The sequence below is a fragment of the Boleophthalmus pectinirostris genome, unplaced genomic scaffold, assembly GCF_026225935.1.
Source record: "Boleophthalmus pectinirostris isolate CB_2022bp ecotype Guang Dong unplaced genomic scaffold, ASM2622593v1 HiC_scaffold_17, whole genome shotgun sequence".
NCBI classification, from domain to species: domain Eukaryota; kingdom Metazoa; phylum Chordata; class Actinopteri; order Gobiiformes; family Gobiidae; genus Boleophthalmus; species Boleophthalmus pectinirostris.
Genome location: NW_026571115.1, coordinates 17,337,916 through 17,352,996, shown reverse-complemented (window position 1 = coordinate 17,352,996; position 15,081 = coordinate 17,337,916). Strand labels below are relative to the sequence as shown.

General features: G+C 41.0%; 1 protein-coding gene across 1 annotated transcript in view; it reads right to left on the bottom strand.

Moving 5' to 3' along the window:
• Positions 1–1,313: 1,313 nt before the first annotated feature.
• The window catches only part of adgrl1a (adhesion G protein-coupled receptor L1a), a 93,654-nt gene continuing 79,886 nt past the window's right edge, over positions 1,314–15,081 (bottom strand). The window contains exons 17-25 of the mRNA XM_055152407.1: positions 13,705–13,925; positions 13,353–13,419; positions 12,674–12,765; positions 11,820–11,988; positions 10,343–10,498; positions 8,002–8,098; positions 3,614–3,736; positions 2,324–2,341; positions 1,314–2,203 (exon numbers count right to left, since the gene is read on the bottom strand). Coding sequence (XP_055008382.1) covers positions 1,314–2,203; positions 2,324–2,341; positions 3,614–3,736; positions 8,002–8,098; positions 10,343–10,498; positions 11,820–11,988; positions 12,674–12,765; positions 13,353–13,419; positions 13,705–13,925 — 1,833 coding nt within the window. The remainder of the gene's footprint in view (positions 2,204–2,323; positions 2,342–3,613; positions 3,737–8,001; positions 8,099–10,342; positions 10,499–11,819; positions 11,989–12,673; positions 12,766–13,352; positions 13,420–13,704; positions 13,926–15,081) is intronic.

Here is a 15,081-nt window from a genome sequence, read left to right as displayed (position 1 = left end):
AATTTAAAAAAATGTTAGATTGTTTTAAACTTTACTTTATGTTCTTTCCTTCCTCTTTTTCTTTGTAATATCACAATTTCTAACCTGTCCACGCAGTTGGAGCTCTAAAAGCGTGCTTTAGTGACCCAGCCCGACTGCGGCTCTCCAGTACAAATGCGCTTTATGGAAACTCACTCAATGTCAGGGTGTCAGGCACAAGGGACCAGGAAAGAGACAGTAAAGTACTTCAGTCACAAACTCCAAAACATTTTATTTTTCAGTCTTCGGTTTGTTGCAAATACAAGAATTCATTTCTCAAGTTATGCTGCTTTTGTTGCTTTTGATCCTCTGGTGTGTCTATTTACATGGTAGGAATAAAGTAGATTCTCGTGTGGCTCCTATGTACACGTTATACTGTACCAATGACCAGTGCATCTGTGGCATTTCTGAATTTGGTTTCTCACAACCACACACGGAAACAAGTCCATTTCCAACTGGCTAGGCTGAACACAAAAGTCCTGAGGGTCCGGGAGCATCACACGCTCTCAGGCCCCCATAGTCAACAAATGGAATACTCTCTTAGAAAACAATAGCAATGCAGTCATTTTTAAATGCCTAAAGCAAAGACCAGAGCAGAGCAGAGAGGACAGGCCAGTCTTAGGGAGGGTGCTCTTCAACCTCATCAGATTAGAGTCCATGTTTACCTCCCCTTTTTACATAGTCCCGCCTTCATTATCCATTCACAGCAAAAACATCAAGGCAACTGCACTGAAATGTCCCTCCCTGTACTTTGACCAGAGCCTGTGTCTGATCTTGATAATGAGCACTTCTGATGAGTGGCTGTGTGCACATTTGAGACAGTTCTACTTCCTGTTCTGGCTCAATACAAGATATTTTTGGCAACAATAAAGAGATTTTTGAGTGATGATTTTGTAGGTTACAATTGTGTACTACATGGCCTCTCTCCACAGCTGACTACTCCTATCAGATGAACTATGGACGGTAAGAAAAGGAAAGAAGAAAATACAAAATGATAATTTCATCTCTGGAGGCAGGTTTGAAGATAAATTACATAAAAATCTTAACAAATACATATCTGAAGGTAAAAGGGGTAACAGGTACATTCAGATTGCTGGACTTGGCCTTAGGGAACCACAAGAAAGTGGGGCATACAGGAGAGGGGACACCTCTCCAGCAGGATGGGGGTCAAAAACGCCCCCTAAAGGTCACCTTTAGGTAAATGAGAGTCAGAGATAAAAGGCATCCAAACATCAGAGAGGCGAGGCAGGAGGCGGGCCCATCGCAGTAGTCCCCAGCTTCCTGTTTGGCCGCAGTCACAGGCTCGTGACCAGCTGCATCTGTCCGTCTCCCTCACTGTGGGGGGGCTCTAGAGCAGGGGGGCCATCCCCGCTCGGCCTCCGAGGGGCTGCCTGATAGAAGGTCTGCATTGGAGCCCCGCGAGAGCCCAGGGCGGGCCGTCCCGAGCTGTAGTAGAGCTCCTCGGGGGGCTGTGCGGAGCGTGGCACCACCTCCAGAGGCTCAGGACTGCTGTCGGGGTAGGGCGAGTCTCGCAGGTTAGTGATGCTGGTGTACAGGGAGTCACGAGCAGGGGAGTCTGCCCCCCTGCTGCCCCCCTGTCCCGCCCCACTCTGTCCACTGTTCCCACTGTGCCCCAGGCTCTCAGTGAGGTCGGCCGTATAGCTCTCAGACTCCTCTGCATCGCTCTGGTACAGAACAGACTGGGCCTGCTGCAGTAACAGTGGCTCCTCCAAAGCCTTGTACAGAAGCTCCACGTCCTGCGGGGTGCGCTGGTGCCCCTCTCTGATGAAGTCCTCATCTTCATCCAGGCTCAGAGACTGTTCCACTGGACCCCGGCCCAGCGCAGCATGAGGGCGATTGATGTTAGCACATATCCTGTCCCCCTGATCTCCCCCTCCTCCTCCTCCTCCTACTCCTCCTCCTCCTCTTAAGTTGTTGTGCACAAGTTCGGAGATAATCATCTTTTCAAACGCCGCAGCGTCCGTCAGGTTTCTCCTGGCTCCGCCCCCCAGAGTCTCTGCCCCACGAGGGTTCAGCAAAGGAGGGCTGTTCCTGTCCGCGCTCAGGAAGTCGCAGCTGCCCCCCGCACCAGGCCCTGTGCGCAGGGAGTAGCTGTTGTTGAAGTTACCATTGAGAGGCAGGGTCTCCATCCCACAGGGGTCGCGACCTTTGGACAGCGTGCTCTCTGGACCCAAACACACACAGGACACAGACTCATTATTCCACAGCGGGACAGAAGAACATTTCATTTTAAATATAAGATGAGGCGCTTACAGCAGAGTGAACTGTGGTGAGCTACACTTACTTGGGTCGCGAAAGGTTCCTGTGCATCAAAGGGAAAGTCATGCAAAACAATTAGAAAGTACAAGCTTAGTAAGGGTCTTAAGTACATAGTAAGAGCACATGAACATAATGCATTCAGTTTACAATGTTTCAGATTAACATTAACATCATCATCCACTCGTCACTTTTTCACCCTTACATACAAACATCCACCTGCTGTGGCCCACACAGCCCTGTCCTGTTTTAGTAAAATAACACAAAACTTTGTCTAAGTTTTATATTTATTTACTGTTGTCAGAGAGAAATATGAATGAATAAATGATTGATTCACAGACGCAGTCACAGCAGTGTTTATGCTATCACTCCACCAAACCATATCTCTGTTGAATTATACTGCACCGAGCAGAGCAGGAGCCCTCTCCTTCAGACTGTGAGGATCATGTCTATTGTTAAAATTTAATGCAGAGTTTGACTTTAATCAACGTTCTTCTTCTGGAGTGCACTGGGTAATTAGACATTGTAATGAAGCGCGCCCCACACTTCCTCTCCCACTCAGTTCTAAAAACGTCCTGGCTGCCGTGCCTGTGGCCATCAGGCCTGACGTATTGTGCAGAGAGCCTCTAAAATATTAAATACAAATGCAGCCTTAATTCTCCTCCTCACACTGCTGCTATATCCATGTGTCACTGTATGTTACACCGGACCGCACATGCAGCTGTTCTCAGGGTGCTTATGGTGTAGGCTCTGCCTCCCAAGAGTTACTCTGTGGGTTACCATACACCTGAGCAGTTTCCAATCTATTTTGCCCTATTGTTTAATGACACAACAGGCTCACAGCAGAATTGTAATGGATTGTAAGGAAACCAAATTTTCTACAGGTCACCCAAAACAGAAATAATGCTATTTTATTAAACCATGGTCAGCCATTTTAAATAGACAAGTAATATGTGTTTTGGCTGGAGCACACTCCAGGTTTCACAGAGGCACTGTCATTAAATCGACTTCACTTCCACAAAGAGAGGAAGAAGAAAAGTGTGGCGTATCCTGGCAGGCGCAGCTGTAGCTAAAGTTCCAATCAATTTGTGCCTGTTTTTACCAAGACTGGGGCTCTGGGCAGATGGCGGCAGATTCTGGCAGTGCCTGGCTGTGTTGTGTTTGGTCTAGTGCGTGTGCTTGACAGCTACATCATTTCACAAAAGACACCGGTACACCGGGCACACGGGACCACAGCTGTGTGAATGTACGCCATGTCTCCCCCTGACATACATACATACATACAGACACACATGAGAGAGAGCTATGCAGTGCTAACCGGTGGAGTTGAAGACGCCAGGGGAGGGAGGGGTGAAGCTCTCGGCCAGCAGTGTGTTGTACGGGGAAGTACCGGAGCGCGTCTGCAGCACGGGGTTCGTCAGGAGGTGGTTGCCCATGGTCGCTGTGTAAAAGAAAAACAAACCATAAGTGTGAATCAAATATATGCAAATACAGCCCGTGCTTTCAATAGGTGTAGCAAATTCACAGAGTCAATAATAACATCCGCTATCATAAAAATATTTACTGTTTATTCATTCTGGGGTTATTTTTTATTATGTCGCGCCTTTATAGAGTAATGCATTTCACAGTGTAGCCCTGACTGTTTACGCCTGCTGATTGTAACCTTTGAGTAACAAATAAAATGGCAGCCGACAGGTAATGTTTAAAAGCATTGCCATTCATTTTGATTCTCTCCTTTCCCTTTACTCACAACAATGTAGCCAGATGGGGGGGCAAAAACTGTAATGCATGCCATTATGTAGTCTTGGGGTGCAGCCATTGAAACACAGTTAATTTCACAGTGGAAATGTGAATGCCAACAACACAAGACAAATATAATTCAAAGAAATGGCACAGTGTTGTGTAATGTCCATGTATGTCGGCAGCCGGAGGCAACTGGAATAGAAATGGCATGAAATTAAAAATAGGACAGCATGACGGAGAGTACTCAGAGGCAACCTTCAGGTCTAGTGTGCGCCGTTCATCACAAAGACATCAGCAAATCTAACAAAAAGCAGAAAAATGCGCTGGCACCCCAATATTTATTTATCATTTCCACTCTTCTTTTCGTCTTTTTTGGCACAATCGTACATCTTCTGGCTCGCTCGACTGTGTCTTCAATTAGCTGTGTTCTCAAGCCAGATTTTTAATTTATCCACAACAGAGATCAGGCAGGGATTTGCAGCATGTTTTGTACCTAATAGGAGTGTGTGTACATGAGGCTCTGCAGGGGCTGTACGTAGCTCTAGTTTGATCCAACACAGTGGGGGGTAGCTGGATAAAATACCATGAAAGCATCAGAACAAGGGCCGTGACTAAATGCATAAAATATGAAGCTTTTATGCAAATGTGTGCGAGTCCTTCAAAGTCAGCGTATTGTGTTCAGTTCTATGGCTAGACTCATGTAAAAGCCTAATGAAACTAACGGGACTGAGGAAGAGGTACTCAAAACGTATATGCATGTTTATATAGAAAAGTATTATTTATGTGTAGAACAGCATTCTAAATTTAGAAATACATTTCCTACTACTACTACTACTACTACTACTTCTACTACTGCTACTACTGCTACTACTACTTATACACTACAATTTATCAACAGCAGGAAATAGTATTACTAGACTAACTAAAAATAGTCAGCAATGTAAAATAATGCTTACAACAAAGTGGCTTCTGAAAAGAAAACATATTTACTGATTTCATAGTAAAAACGTACTTACTGGTCCACATTTACCCACGACCAGTTATGTACAGTTACATTAAAGAAAATTTGTCGTATAAAATATACCAGCTGAGCAGTTTGTAGCAGTTTAACTGTACAAAATGTGTGCTTTTGAAAACTTGCGATATCCTTAGCATATTTCAGTATGTTTTACCATAAGATTTTAGTCAGTCCCTCAGGGAGAATTGTGAGATGTTTGCTCGTCTCATCTCATCAAACTGCAGTTCAAACAGGAGTTAAGTGGGAAAATTGCAGTACAATGCTGTAATGACAACACTGGACTTTAACAGGGTTTAAGCCCAATTTATGGTCATGCGTCAAAGAGAATCTGCGTCGCCTTGAACCTTCGCCGCAGAGTGACGTGCACCTCTGAAATTTTGTAACTACACATCGAACCGACACAAACAGTAAGGGAAAGCGACACAAACAATATGGGCTGTGGTTGCTATTCTCTACCATCGCTCTACATACATTTCCGGTACTCTGCTTTCCCGTTTCATTTTGTATACACCATGGATCTATTAAAATAACGTATACATGAACTCCTAGCGCTGTGGCGGTGAATTACTTCGCGGCGCATAGACCTCGACGCAGATCCATACATCAAAAATTATGGTGACAAGGTGACGGTAGCAGTGAGTGTGCATCAATGCAAAACTATAATTCAGCCTTTAGACTTAGATAAACTTGATTGACCCACAAGGGAAATCATTGAATCACAGTAGCTCACAAAAAATATATATTATAATTATAATAACAAAGCAACAATATACATGATAATAATAAATTAAAAATAAGCAGCAAAAATAGCAAGAGACTGGGGTCAAATAAGCCATAATTGTATAAATGTATATGTACATCTTTAAAGAAACTGTATATAAGATTTTAATTTTAAATTAGGCCTTCATTAACGACAAATTCATGATGTTGGAGCCCTCACACTCTAACCGGTGTCTCTCCACTCCCTGACAACAGACAAACTTCTCTCAGTGAAGAAGATGCTCCACGCTGCACTTGTTTGACAGCACAAGACTCCTGGTTGTGTGTCTGCTGATTGCTGTATCGTGACGACCCCCCACCCCCCTCCAACCACACTCCCTGACTCTCATCCATTCTTATCCCAACACATACAACTCCTCTTCCTCACCCATCTTCATCGCCCCCTGCCTCGCTCCTGTCACTCTCCTCAATTAGAATAATTACCCCCTATTCGCTCGCACGCTAATCAGTTCATTAAAAACAAAATGGATGAAATTAGCATACAGAGTGACGGCTGATTTAGCGACTTGCCTGTGTGTCATCGTCAACGGCAACGCTAACCCTTTTCTCAACCTGCTGCTGTTTTTCACTGCAGAGCCTTGATTGTCTATCTATCCAGAGGTGATCGCAGTGTTCAGAAGTGGCATTTTTGCTCGTCTCCAGCTCCCAAATACCAGTGTAGCAGGCTGTGCGGGGGTCAGAGGTCGCTGGTACCTCATTACTGTACATGGATGAGATTGGTGCAAAAGGGGGTTCAGTTGCCACAGGGCTGCGCAGTGCAATCTCAAGTCGGTGTAGTGGATAGATTGAATGTTTGAAATCAATTTAGGGTAATTATATGATCAATTATTGTATTAATATAATATCCGTTATGTCTATGCTACCAAAGGATGCATCTTGAAACAGAATTTTTTGGTTGATTTATTAACATATGGCAGATTTAAAGGCTATTCTCATACTCTGTGTTGTGTTATTCTTGTGTGCATATTGTGATTCAGTTTAACTACAAGTTTTCATTACATTGGTTTATGAGGAAAGTATCTGTAAAGGAAGTGTCTGTGGTGGAAGGTAACAAAGTAAACCAGAAAACTATTATGCTTCAGTATAGATTTTAGATATCTGTACTTAAGTATATTTTAAAGAGGATACTTTTTATTTTTACTTAACTACATTTAAGAACTCCATTTCTACATTTCTGAACCTAATTGAAAAGTAGATGTATTTTTTGTTATTGTGTGAAACCTGCTGAAAAGGCTGAGGGTTTGCAGTTTGAGCAAACAAAAATATACAAATAAAAACAGCTAGATTTTATTGTTAAACATACTTCAGCACAAATCTTATTAAAATCACTACTTTTTAAGTTTTATTAGATCTCAAAATCGGCACAAAATGCTTTTACTTTTAACTCTTTAAGTGCATATTTAAACGGGTACCTTAATACTTTCACTTGTGTCAGTTTTTATGTATATTTATTCTTTTACTTTTACTTGAGTATTTTTATTTTTTCCCTGGTATCTGTACCTTTTACTTTAGTAACAAAATTGCATACTTCTGTCACCAATGACTGACAGCGACTTGAAAGTAAAACCAAAGCAGTAAGAAATGAAAAGCCTTAATGAATCTTGAACATATCTTATATTTAACTCTACTGACCTTATCCAGAGGCAGTGTCCACTATTATCATTCTGGTTGTTGAACGCCCAATTTCAACATCAAATAAGTTCAGTACACAGTTGTTTTCAATCAATCCAGACTAAGAGTGCATTGCTGACTTCTGAGTCCACATCAGCACTGAACATTTTACACACATGAACCTATTTTATATAGTATTTTAGCGGCAAGGCATCTCTATTTTTATCTCTAGCTCTCCACTTGAAACTAACGGGACTCCCGCGGCAACCAAACAGTGTGGGCTAGTAGCAGTCAGAAGTAAAAGTGGGTGGAGAGAAATAAGATGAAAAATATTTTTAAAAGAAGGCACCACAGAGAGCTAATTATGATGTATAAATAATAAGTCGACATGAAAAAAAAGTTGACATAGCGATATATATATAAGACGAATGGTATCTTTTCATTAACACTGCTGTGAGCTCTGCATGTGTATGTGAGTATAGAAGTCCTTGGGAATAGTGGGGTGGAGAAGTCGCTCAAGCAGAAGCAGGAGCACTGACAGAACAGGGGCTCACCGCGGTTGAGCGTCGGGGTGCTGTTGATGTCCCCCGCCATGAACGAAGACTCCGACTGCTTCCGCACCGTGTCGTTCCACATCCGACGAATCCGGCTCTGGAACAACGAGCAGGCCGAAACAGAGAGAGAGGGAGGAGGGGAGGGAGGGTGGAAGAGAGAAACAGGGGGAAGGAAAGAAAGCAGGAGAGAGGTGGGGAAGAGAAAGAGAGAGGGGATGGAGGAAGAGAATGGGGGAGAGAGAAAGAAAGTGAAAGGTGAAGGGAGAAAGAGAGAGGGGGTAGGGAGAGACAGAGGGAGGGGGGTAAGAAAAGAGAGGTTGAGAGGTAAAGGTAGAGAGAGAGAGAAAGACAGGGGGAGGTAGAAAGATGTAGAGAGAAGTAGAGAAAAGTAGAATGATGTAGAGAGAGGAAGAGAGATGTAGAGGGATGTAGAGAGAAGTAGAGAGATGTAGGAAAGGTAGAGAGATGTAAAGAGAGGTAGACAGAAGTAGAGAGATGTAGAGAGAGGTAGACAGAAGTAGAGAAAGGTAGAGAGAGCGTGAGAGGTAGAGAGAAGTACAGAGAGAGGTAGAGAGGAAGATAGAGAGGTAAAGAGAGAAAGAAAAAGATGTAGAGAGAGAGTGAGATGGAAAGAGAAAGGTGTAGTGGTAGAGAGAGGCAGAGAAATGATAGAGGCAAAGAGAGAAAGAGGTAGAGAGAGAGGTTACAGAGATGTGGAGAGGTAGAGAGAAATAGAGAGAGGTGGTAGGGGTAAAAATGTAAAGAGGGAGAGAAATAGAAAAAGAAAGAGAGAGAGGCAATGAGAGAGAAAGAAATAGTGGGAGGGAGACAGACAGAGAGACAGACACAGACACGAAAAAAGACAAGTTATCCACATACAGTAGGAAGTTGGCCGCTAGACTTTGTAACTCAGTGGGGCTGCTGTAATCAGAACTGCGGGGGTCGCTCTAATCCGCTAAGAACAATGGCAAACAAGGCAGAGAGCAGCGGTGGAGAGGGAGAGGCGAAATGTCGAAGGAGGCGCGATGTTGTGTCACCTTATCAAGAGGGGCCTAATAATCGGGAGAAGTCTGACACGATTGCAACAGCAGATACATTTGTAGTGAGGTCGGGGCTTATTACAGGAAGCCTTTGTTTGTTTGTGAGAATAGACCGGGGTGTATGTGGGGCGCAGCATGTTGTACAGTAATTCCACATTTGGTGCCAGTTTCTATCTATAATGCAGCGACTTCAATGATATTTTTGCTAATGAGTCATCTAGCTGAATGAACGCAGCTGACGGTTAATACCACATAAAAGCAAATCACAGGAGTATCGAGCAGATTAGGGCAAATACACATTTTCTGAAATTTACAGCAAAAGCGTTTGGATATTTCAGAAGGAGATGAAACATTAGATTTGCGTCATGCAGGGTGTAATCAGTCATTGATATTATTTGTGATACTTGAAAAAAATATCTGTGTAGCATATATCAGCAGGATATTTCTTTGTTTTTTATACGCCTATTCATTTTGTCCAAGCTTGGAAATAAGTTAAGATAGCATCAGGAGATTTTTCATTTCATTGTACTGAGGCAACTCCATTTCCTGTGAAGAAATTATTTTGACACACAAGCAGATTTGGTTTTGTTCGGTCGAAGAAAAAGGAATAAACAACCTTATACCTCAGTGGGGATGAGAGTGGCCAAGAAAAAGGCGACATATGTGCCCAAACCAGTCTTTTATAATACAATAGAAATCTATTATTTTTAGACCTATCAGGCATAACCTTTCATTCACATTTATTAGGCTGTGGAGGTGAAATGTTGTGCGAGGAAAAAATAAGGTTTGAAATGATTTGATTAGGTCAGAGTATCCCAAAACTGAAGCTACTGAAAATGTTTCTTTCACAGGGGTGTTATAATTTAAGGTGCACTATGTAACTTTTCTAGTGGAATGTCAACTGCTTGTCTCCATGGAGATATTATTGCGCTGCCTAGAATGTTCCACAGTATGGCATCAAACATATCTTCATAGAAAGAAGAAGCGTGTAGTGCTACCACGCCGAGTTACTGGTCAGATCTGTAGAGAAGTGACCCTACTTGCAGTGAGAATGCATACAGCAAAACATCTGCAATTGAATAAATGCAAAATAGATATGTTTAATGCCATACTCTGAAACATTTCGCACAAAGCAACAACATCTCCGTGGATATAAGCACATAGGGGACGAGTCACCAGAAAAGTTGCATAGCGCATAGTTTTGAGATACATTTCTGTTGTTGTTATGCTATTGAAATATACTGTCCTTTAAGAGTCTGGAGTTGGCTATATGACTGCAGACAGGTTCGGAGTGTATTTACCTGTCTGTGTGCGGCTGCGTGGCGGGCCTGGCTCCCGCTGTAGTAGCGGTTGTTGGTGCGGAGGCCGGAGTTCTTGAGCGAGCCATGGGAGCTGCTGGTGGATGTGCGACTGCAGCAGTACGAGTGACGCAGACACTTACTGTACTCCTTATGGACCTGCAGAAAACAGGGCTGCACTCGTAAACACAAACACTTTCAGTAGCATGAGGAGAAGCTTTTAACACGTAGCTACAGCGAAGTGTACTTAATGCAATAGGAGCTGTATGAATAAGACATGCATACAGGCATGCCACACTGTTACCTCTGTATACTTTGGACAATGTTGTATTTTAGTGTGTTGTATTTGTTTGAAAGAAAGTTTATAATAGCACTGTACACTGCAAAAATTTTAATCTAGCCAAGTTAACATTGCTTGAATTAAATTTGTTTTTAAACACGATTTGTGCAAATTTCACTTGACAAGTAAAATGATCTACCAATGGAACAAGGCTTTTTGTATCTAAAATATGAAAATACATCTTGCTACACTTAAGATAAAAAAAATAAAAATAAATAACAACTCTTTGTACTTAAAATAAGAAACAAAATCTAATGTTACCTGAAAAAAAAAACCAACACACTTATTCCACTGGTAGATAATTTTACTTGTCAAGCTGAATCCACGCAAATAAAGTAAAAAGCTCTTAACTGAAGTCTTTCTTAGATATTGCTTTTTGCAGTGTAGGGATTGTTCAATATTGATTTTTTGTCAGTACTGATGTCTTCTTTGTTGTTGCAGTCAAATTAATGTTTTCCTTTGTATTTTCTCTGATATAATAGATTTTTTATGATTATGTAAACACACAGCAACCCCTCCATTTCCACTAGGAATAGAAACAAAGGTTAGGAAAAGTATTGTCTCTTTTATCGATGCCTATAAAGCAGCCCATAATATAACCAATATTATAACGCACAGCTATAATAATAAGACTCATTTGCACTACTGTTCACTACCACTTAAACCAGGCGTGCCAACATCTTGCAACATATTCAACGGGGTGGGCCACAGACAAGTGATTCAAATGGATACATTTTGACTTGGAACATTAACTGTACATCTATATTATAATGCAATGTAATGTTATTGATGTTACAGTGTTAGAAATGACTTAAATTTGCTGTAAAAATATAATATGATCTGTAATAAATTGGGACGTTTCAGCAGAAGGCCTGAGAGCTAACGACAATTGGTCTGGGCCATAGTTTTGACACTCTTGACTTAAATATATTTTTAAATAACAAGAATATAGTGCTTCATTCTCTAATAATATGGATAATCTAACAAACCAGCAGCACATCTTACTTATGCCAGATGTTTAAGTAAAGTGGGGCAATGTCTGGTGTTGAGTGTCTAATAATAGTAAGATATAAACTATGATAAGATAAAAGAAGGCATGCATAAAATAATGAGTTCACAAAAGCAGATTTAAGGCAGTACCTTCTTCTGCAGAGCACAGTGGAAGATGAAGATGAACATGCCCTGGAAAGCATTGAAGGTGGTGAAGAGGTAGGCCATGATCACTGTGTTCTCATTGATGAAGAGGAGCCCAAACGCCCAAGTCAACCCCAGGAGGAAGAGCAGGGTGATGGCCCCAAGTGCCCAGGATCTGAAGAGGAAATAGCTGTTAATTTTATTGCCATGGCATTATTTAACCCTATGTAACAACACCTGCTAAACTGACAAACAACATTGCTTTGCTATTTTCTTACAAATGGGAAAACATTGATTGATTAGCTAATAGCATGTTGTAGTATTGCGCTCCCATTGTTTAGCAAACCCACTCGTCAATATTGAACTAATGGTGGCTAATACACAAACTGGCAACCCAAAACCCAAATGTGAATGAGGAAAACAGTGGTCACGCTATGAGCTAAACCACTCAAGTTCAGCTTTTATGATATGTATGCTGGTTTATTAATGATTTGTGGTGTAGAGTTGTATTTGTATGTATGTTTTTTTGCATCGTTTAATTGATCTTGGTTGATTTATTATTTATTGTTTATCCACAAAACTCAATTTGTTCGGGAAAGAAAGATATAACATGATGAAAACAAATAATTGCTGCATTACAACCCTTGATAGGCCTTGCCACTGGGGAGTTTCCTGAATACATTTCTATAATATATCCACATTCACTGTATCTCTGGATAGGAATATAAATATTAATTGTTGAACCAAAATCTTGAGTGAAAGATTATTCTGCATAATTTATCATATGTGTAGCAGCATATATACATAATAAACATGCATTATAAATAGTTAATCAGAGTGGGTTAATAAATGGAGCTTACTTAATGTTATCCAGACGACTAGAGTCAGGTTTAAGGGCTGAGGAGTTACGAATCATCTTATGTAATGTCACCATAAGGAACATTAGGTTGAGCTGAGAAGAGAGAAAAGCACAGTCAATTATTTAAATGTCTGTAGGTATGCACGAGACTGTACAATCGTATTCAGAAAAAGTACAGGATAACTAATATTCCAAATACATTCACCAGTACCATGTATATTTGTCATAATAATAAAAAAAAAAATATATATATATATATAGCCACAGTTCAGATCCAGAAGTATTAACGGGATGTAACTGAATTGTTTTTTGACGTTTTTACTGTATTATCCTGATCTAATATCAATAAGTAGTTAGTTAGTATAGAGTAATGATAATGTTATGTGTATTTTTTATCTATTGTGTGTACACCTGTCCTGGAACTGCAGACAGAAGCTAAATCTGGTGCAGCTAAGTCTGGTACATGGTCCCTGAACTCAGCTAAGAATATGATATGAGTTTATAAGGTAAGCCCAATATGACAAGTGATAATTTTTGTTTGTTTTTTCTGATTTATGAAACCTTTCTTTATCCATTGTTACGGTTCCACACGGTCTACTCTATGATACCACATTGGCGATAAAGATTTCTCTCGGACTGTGATATAAAAAATAAGGAGAGAGAAAGAGAGGGGCTAATACCATAATAACAAATGAAACGGGCCCAATGAAGCTCCAGATGAAGTAGTTATCCACTCGGAGCCAGCATCTGCAGTGGCACAGAGGAGAGGAAGACAGTTTTACACACACGCACTCATACACACACACACACACACATCACAGAGCTCACACCACTTCCCTGTCTCTGCGGATTATCTCATGAAAGCTAATCATAGGGCTTTGGCTAAGTGTGTTCAGAAAAAGGCGTTCCACAGGGGAGCGTGCTAGGACCGTTCACACACACTTCTGAATATTACATCTCCGATCATGGGAATAGCATAATCCTGCTCCTCTCAATCTGCAAAGGTGCAAAAAGGCCTGGATTCACACGTACGCTTTCTTGGTCCCATAGCTCCGGTAGTCTATTGCAGCGGAGATGCCCACCACCAGTGCGGGGAAGCAGTACCCGCACAGATAGTAGTACTTTTTGCGTGAATATTCGCTCTCAAAGACTTCGACAAGCATGAGGTAGAGCTGCACTCCTTCCAGACACATCCAGCAGAAGGCGGCCAAGAAGAAGAAATGGAGCAGGCCGGCAAAGATGGGACAGGCGATCTGAAGACAGACCAGAAGAGAGGGAGGAAGATAGAAAAGAAGAAAATGAAAAAAGTTGAAGTATGAATATATATTATTATTATTTAATCATTTTGTTTGTTTAATCTTATCCATTGTTGTTATAGTAGTAAACACAATGTCCAATTTATTTTGTCCATCCTTCAATATGGCCAGGTGCAGTGCCAAAGGGAACTATCTCTAGATCTTGAGCCAGGATTTTGGTAAGGATTACTAAAAGGATTGGCCAACTGCTATTACTTACAGTAAAATCCAAATTGTATGAAATAATGCAAGTGACACCACCTGCCCAGCGCTAGATTACCGTAACACAGTAATTCATTTTGCATATGTATTAGATATGGCCCAACAGTTACCCACACGTGTTACCAGCACAAAGAAAACACTATCTTGTGAGCTTTTGTGCTGGATTAAACTTGATGCAATGAAAATCAAGGTGGTGGAAAATTGGACACATCAATATTTCATTAGAATAAAAGAAGTGCCGACATGTGTGCATATTTTCTGAGAATTCATGTATTATTTCACAGCAGTTTTTATTACAATATGGTGAAATGAAACTCCATCTGTCACCAACAATTTCCTATTTCATTCTGCTGTCTCATAAGGGACATTTTGAAAAAAGGAGAATTTGTAGAGTGTCAGGTAGCAGTGAAATAGTATATCCAGGGCAGCAGTTTATGTTCCAGTGAAGACTGTCGGCAACATAAAATGGGAAAATAATCACAATTGAACCTAGAATGCAATTAGATTACACAGAGGGCAACTCATGTCTCAGAGAGCACTTTTGGGTGTATTGTAAACTGCTTTTAGTCACAGGATCTGGCAATCCAACTCGAGGTGCTCATTTGGCTCATAAGTTTAAGAACCAAAACCTAAAATGTAAACAAAAACAACTAAAACATCATGTAAATTTTTTGTTGTTGTTGTGAATAACATTGTAATTATCATACCTTAAAAGGTACACTAAATAACTTTTCTATTGAAGGGTTCCCAACTTGGTTATCTCAATGGACAGTGTATTACTTAGCCACAAATGTTCCATAGTAAGGCATTAAATTGATCAATCAATCAAAGCATTTATTTAATTATTATTATTAAGTGTCTTTATTGCTGAAAAATATTTTGAAAAACATGA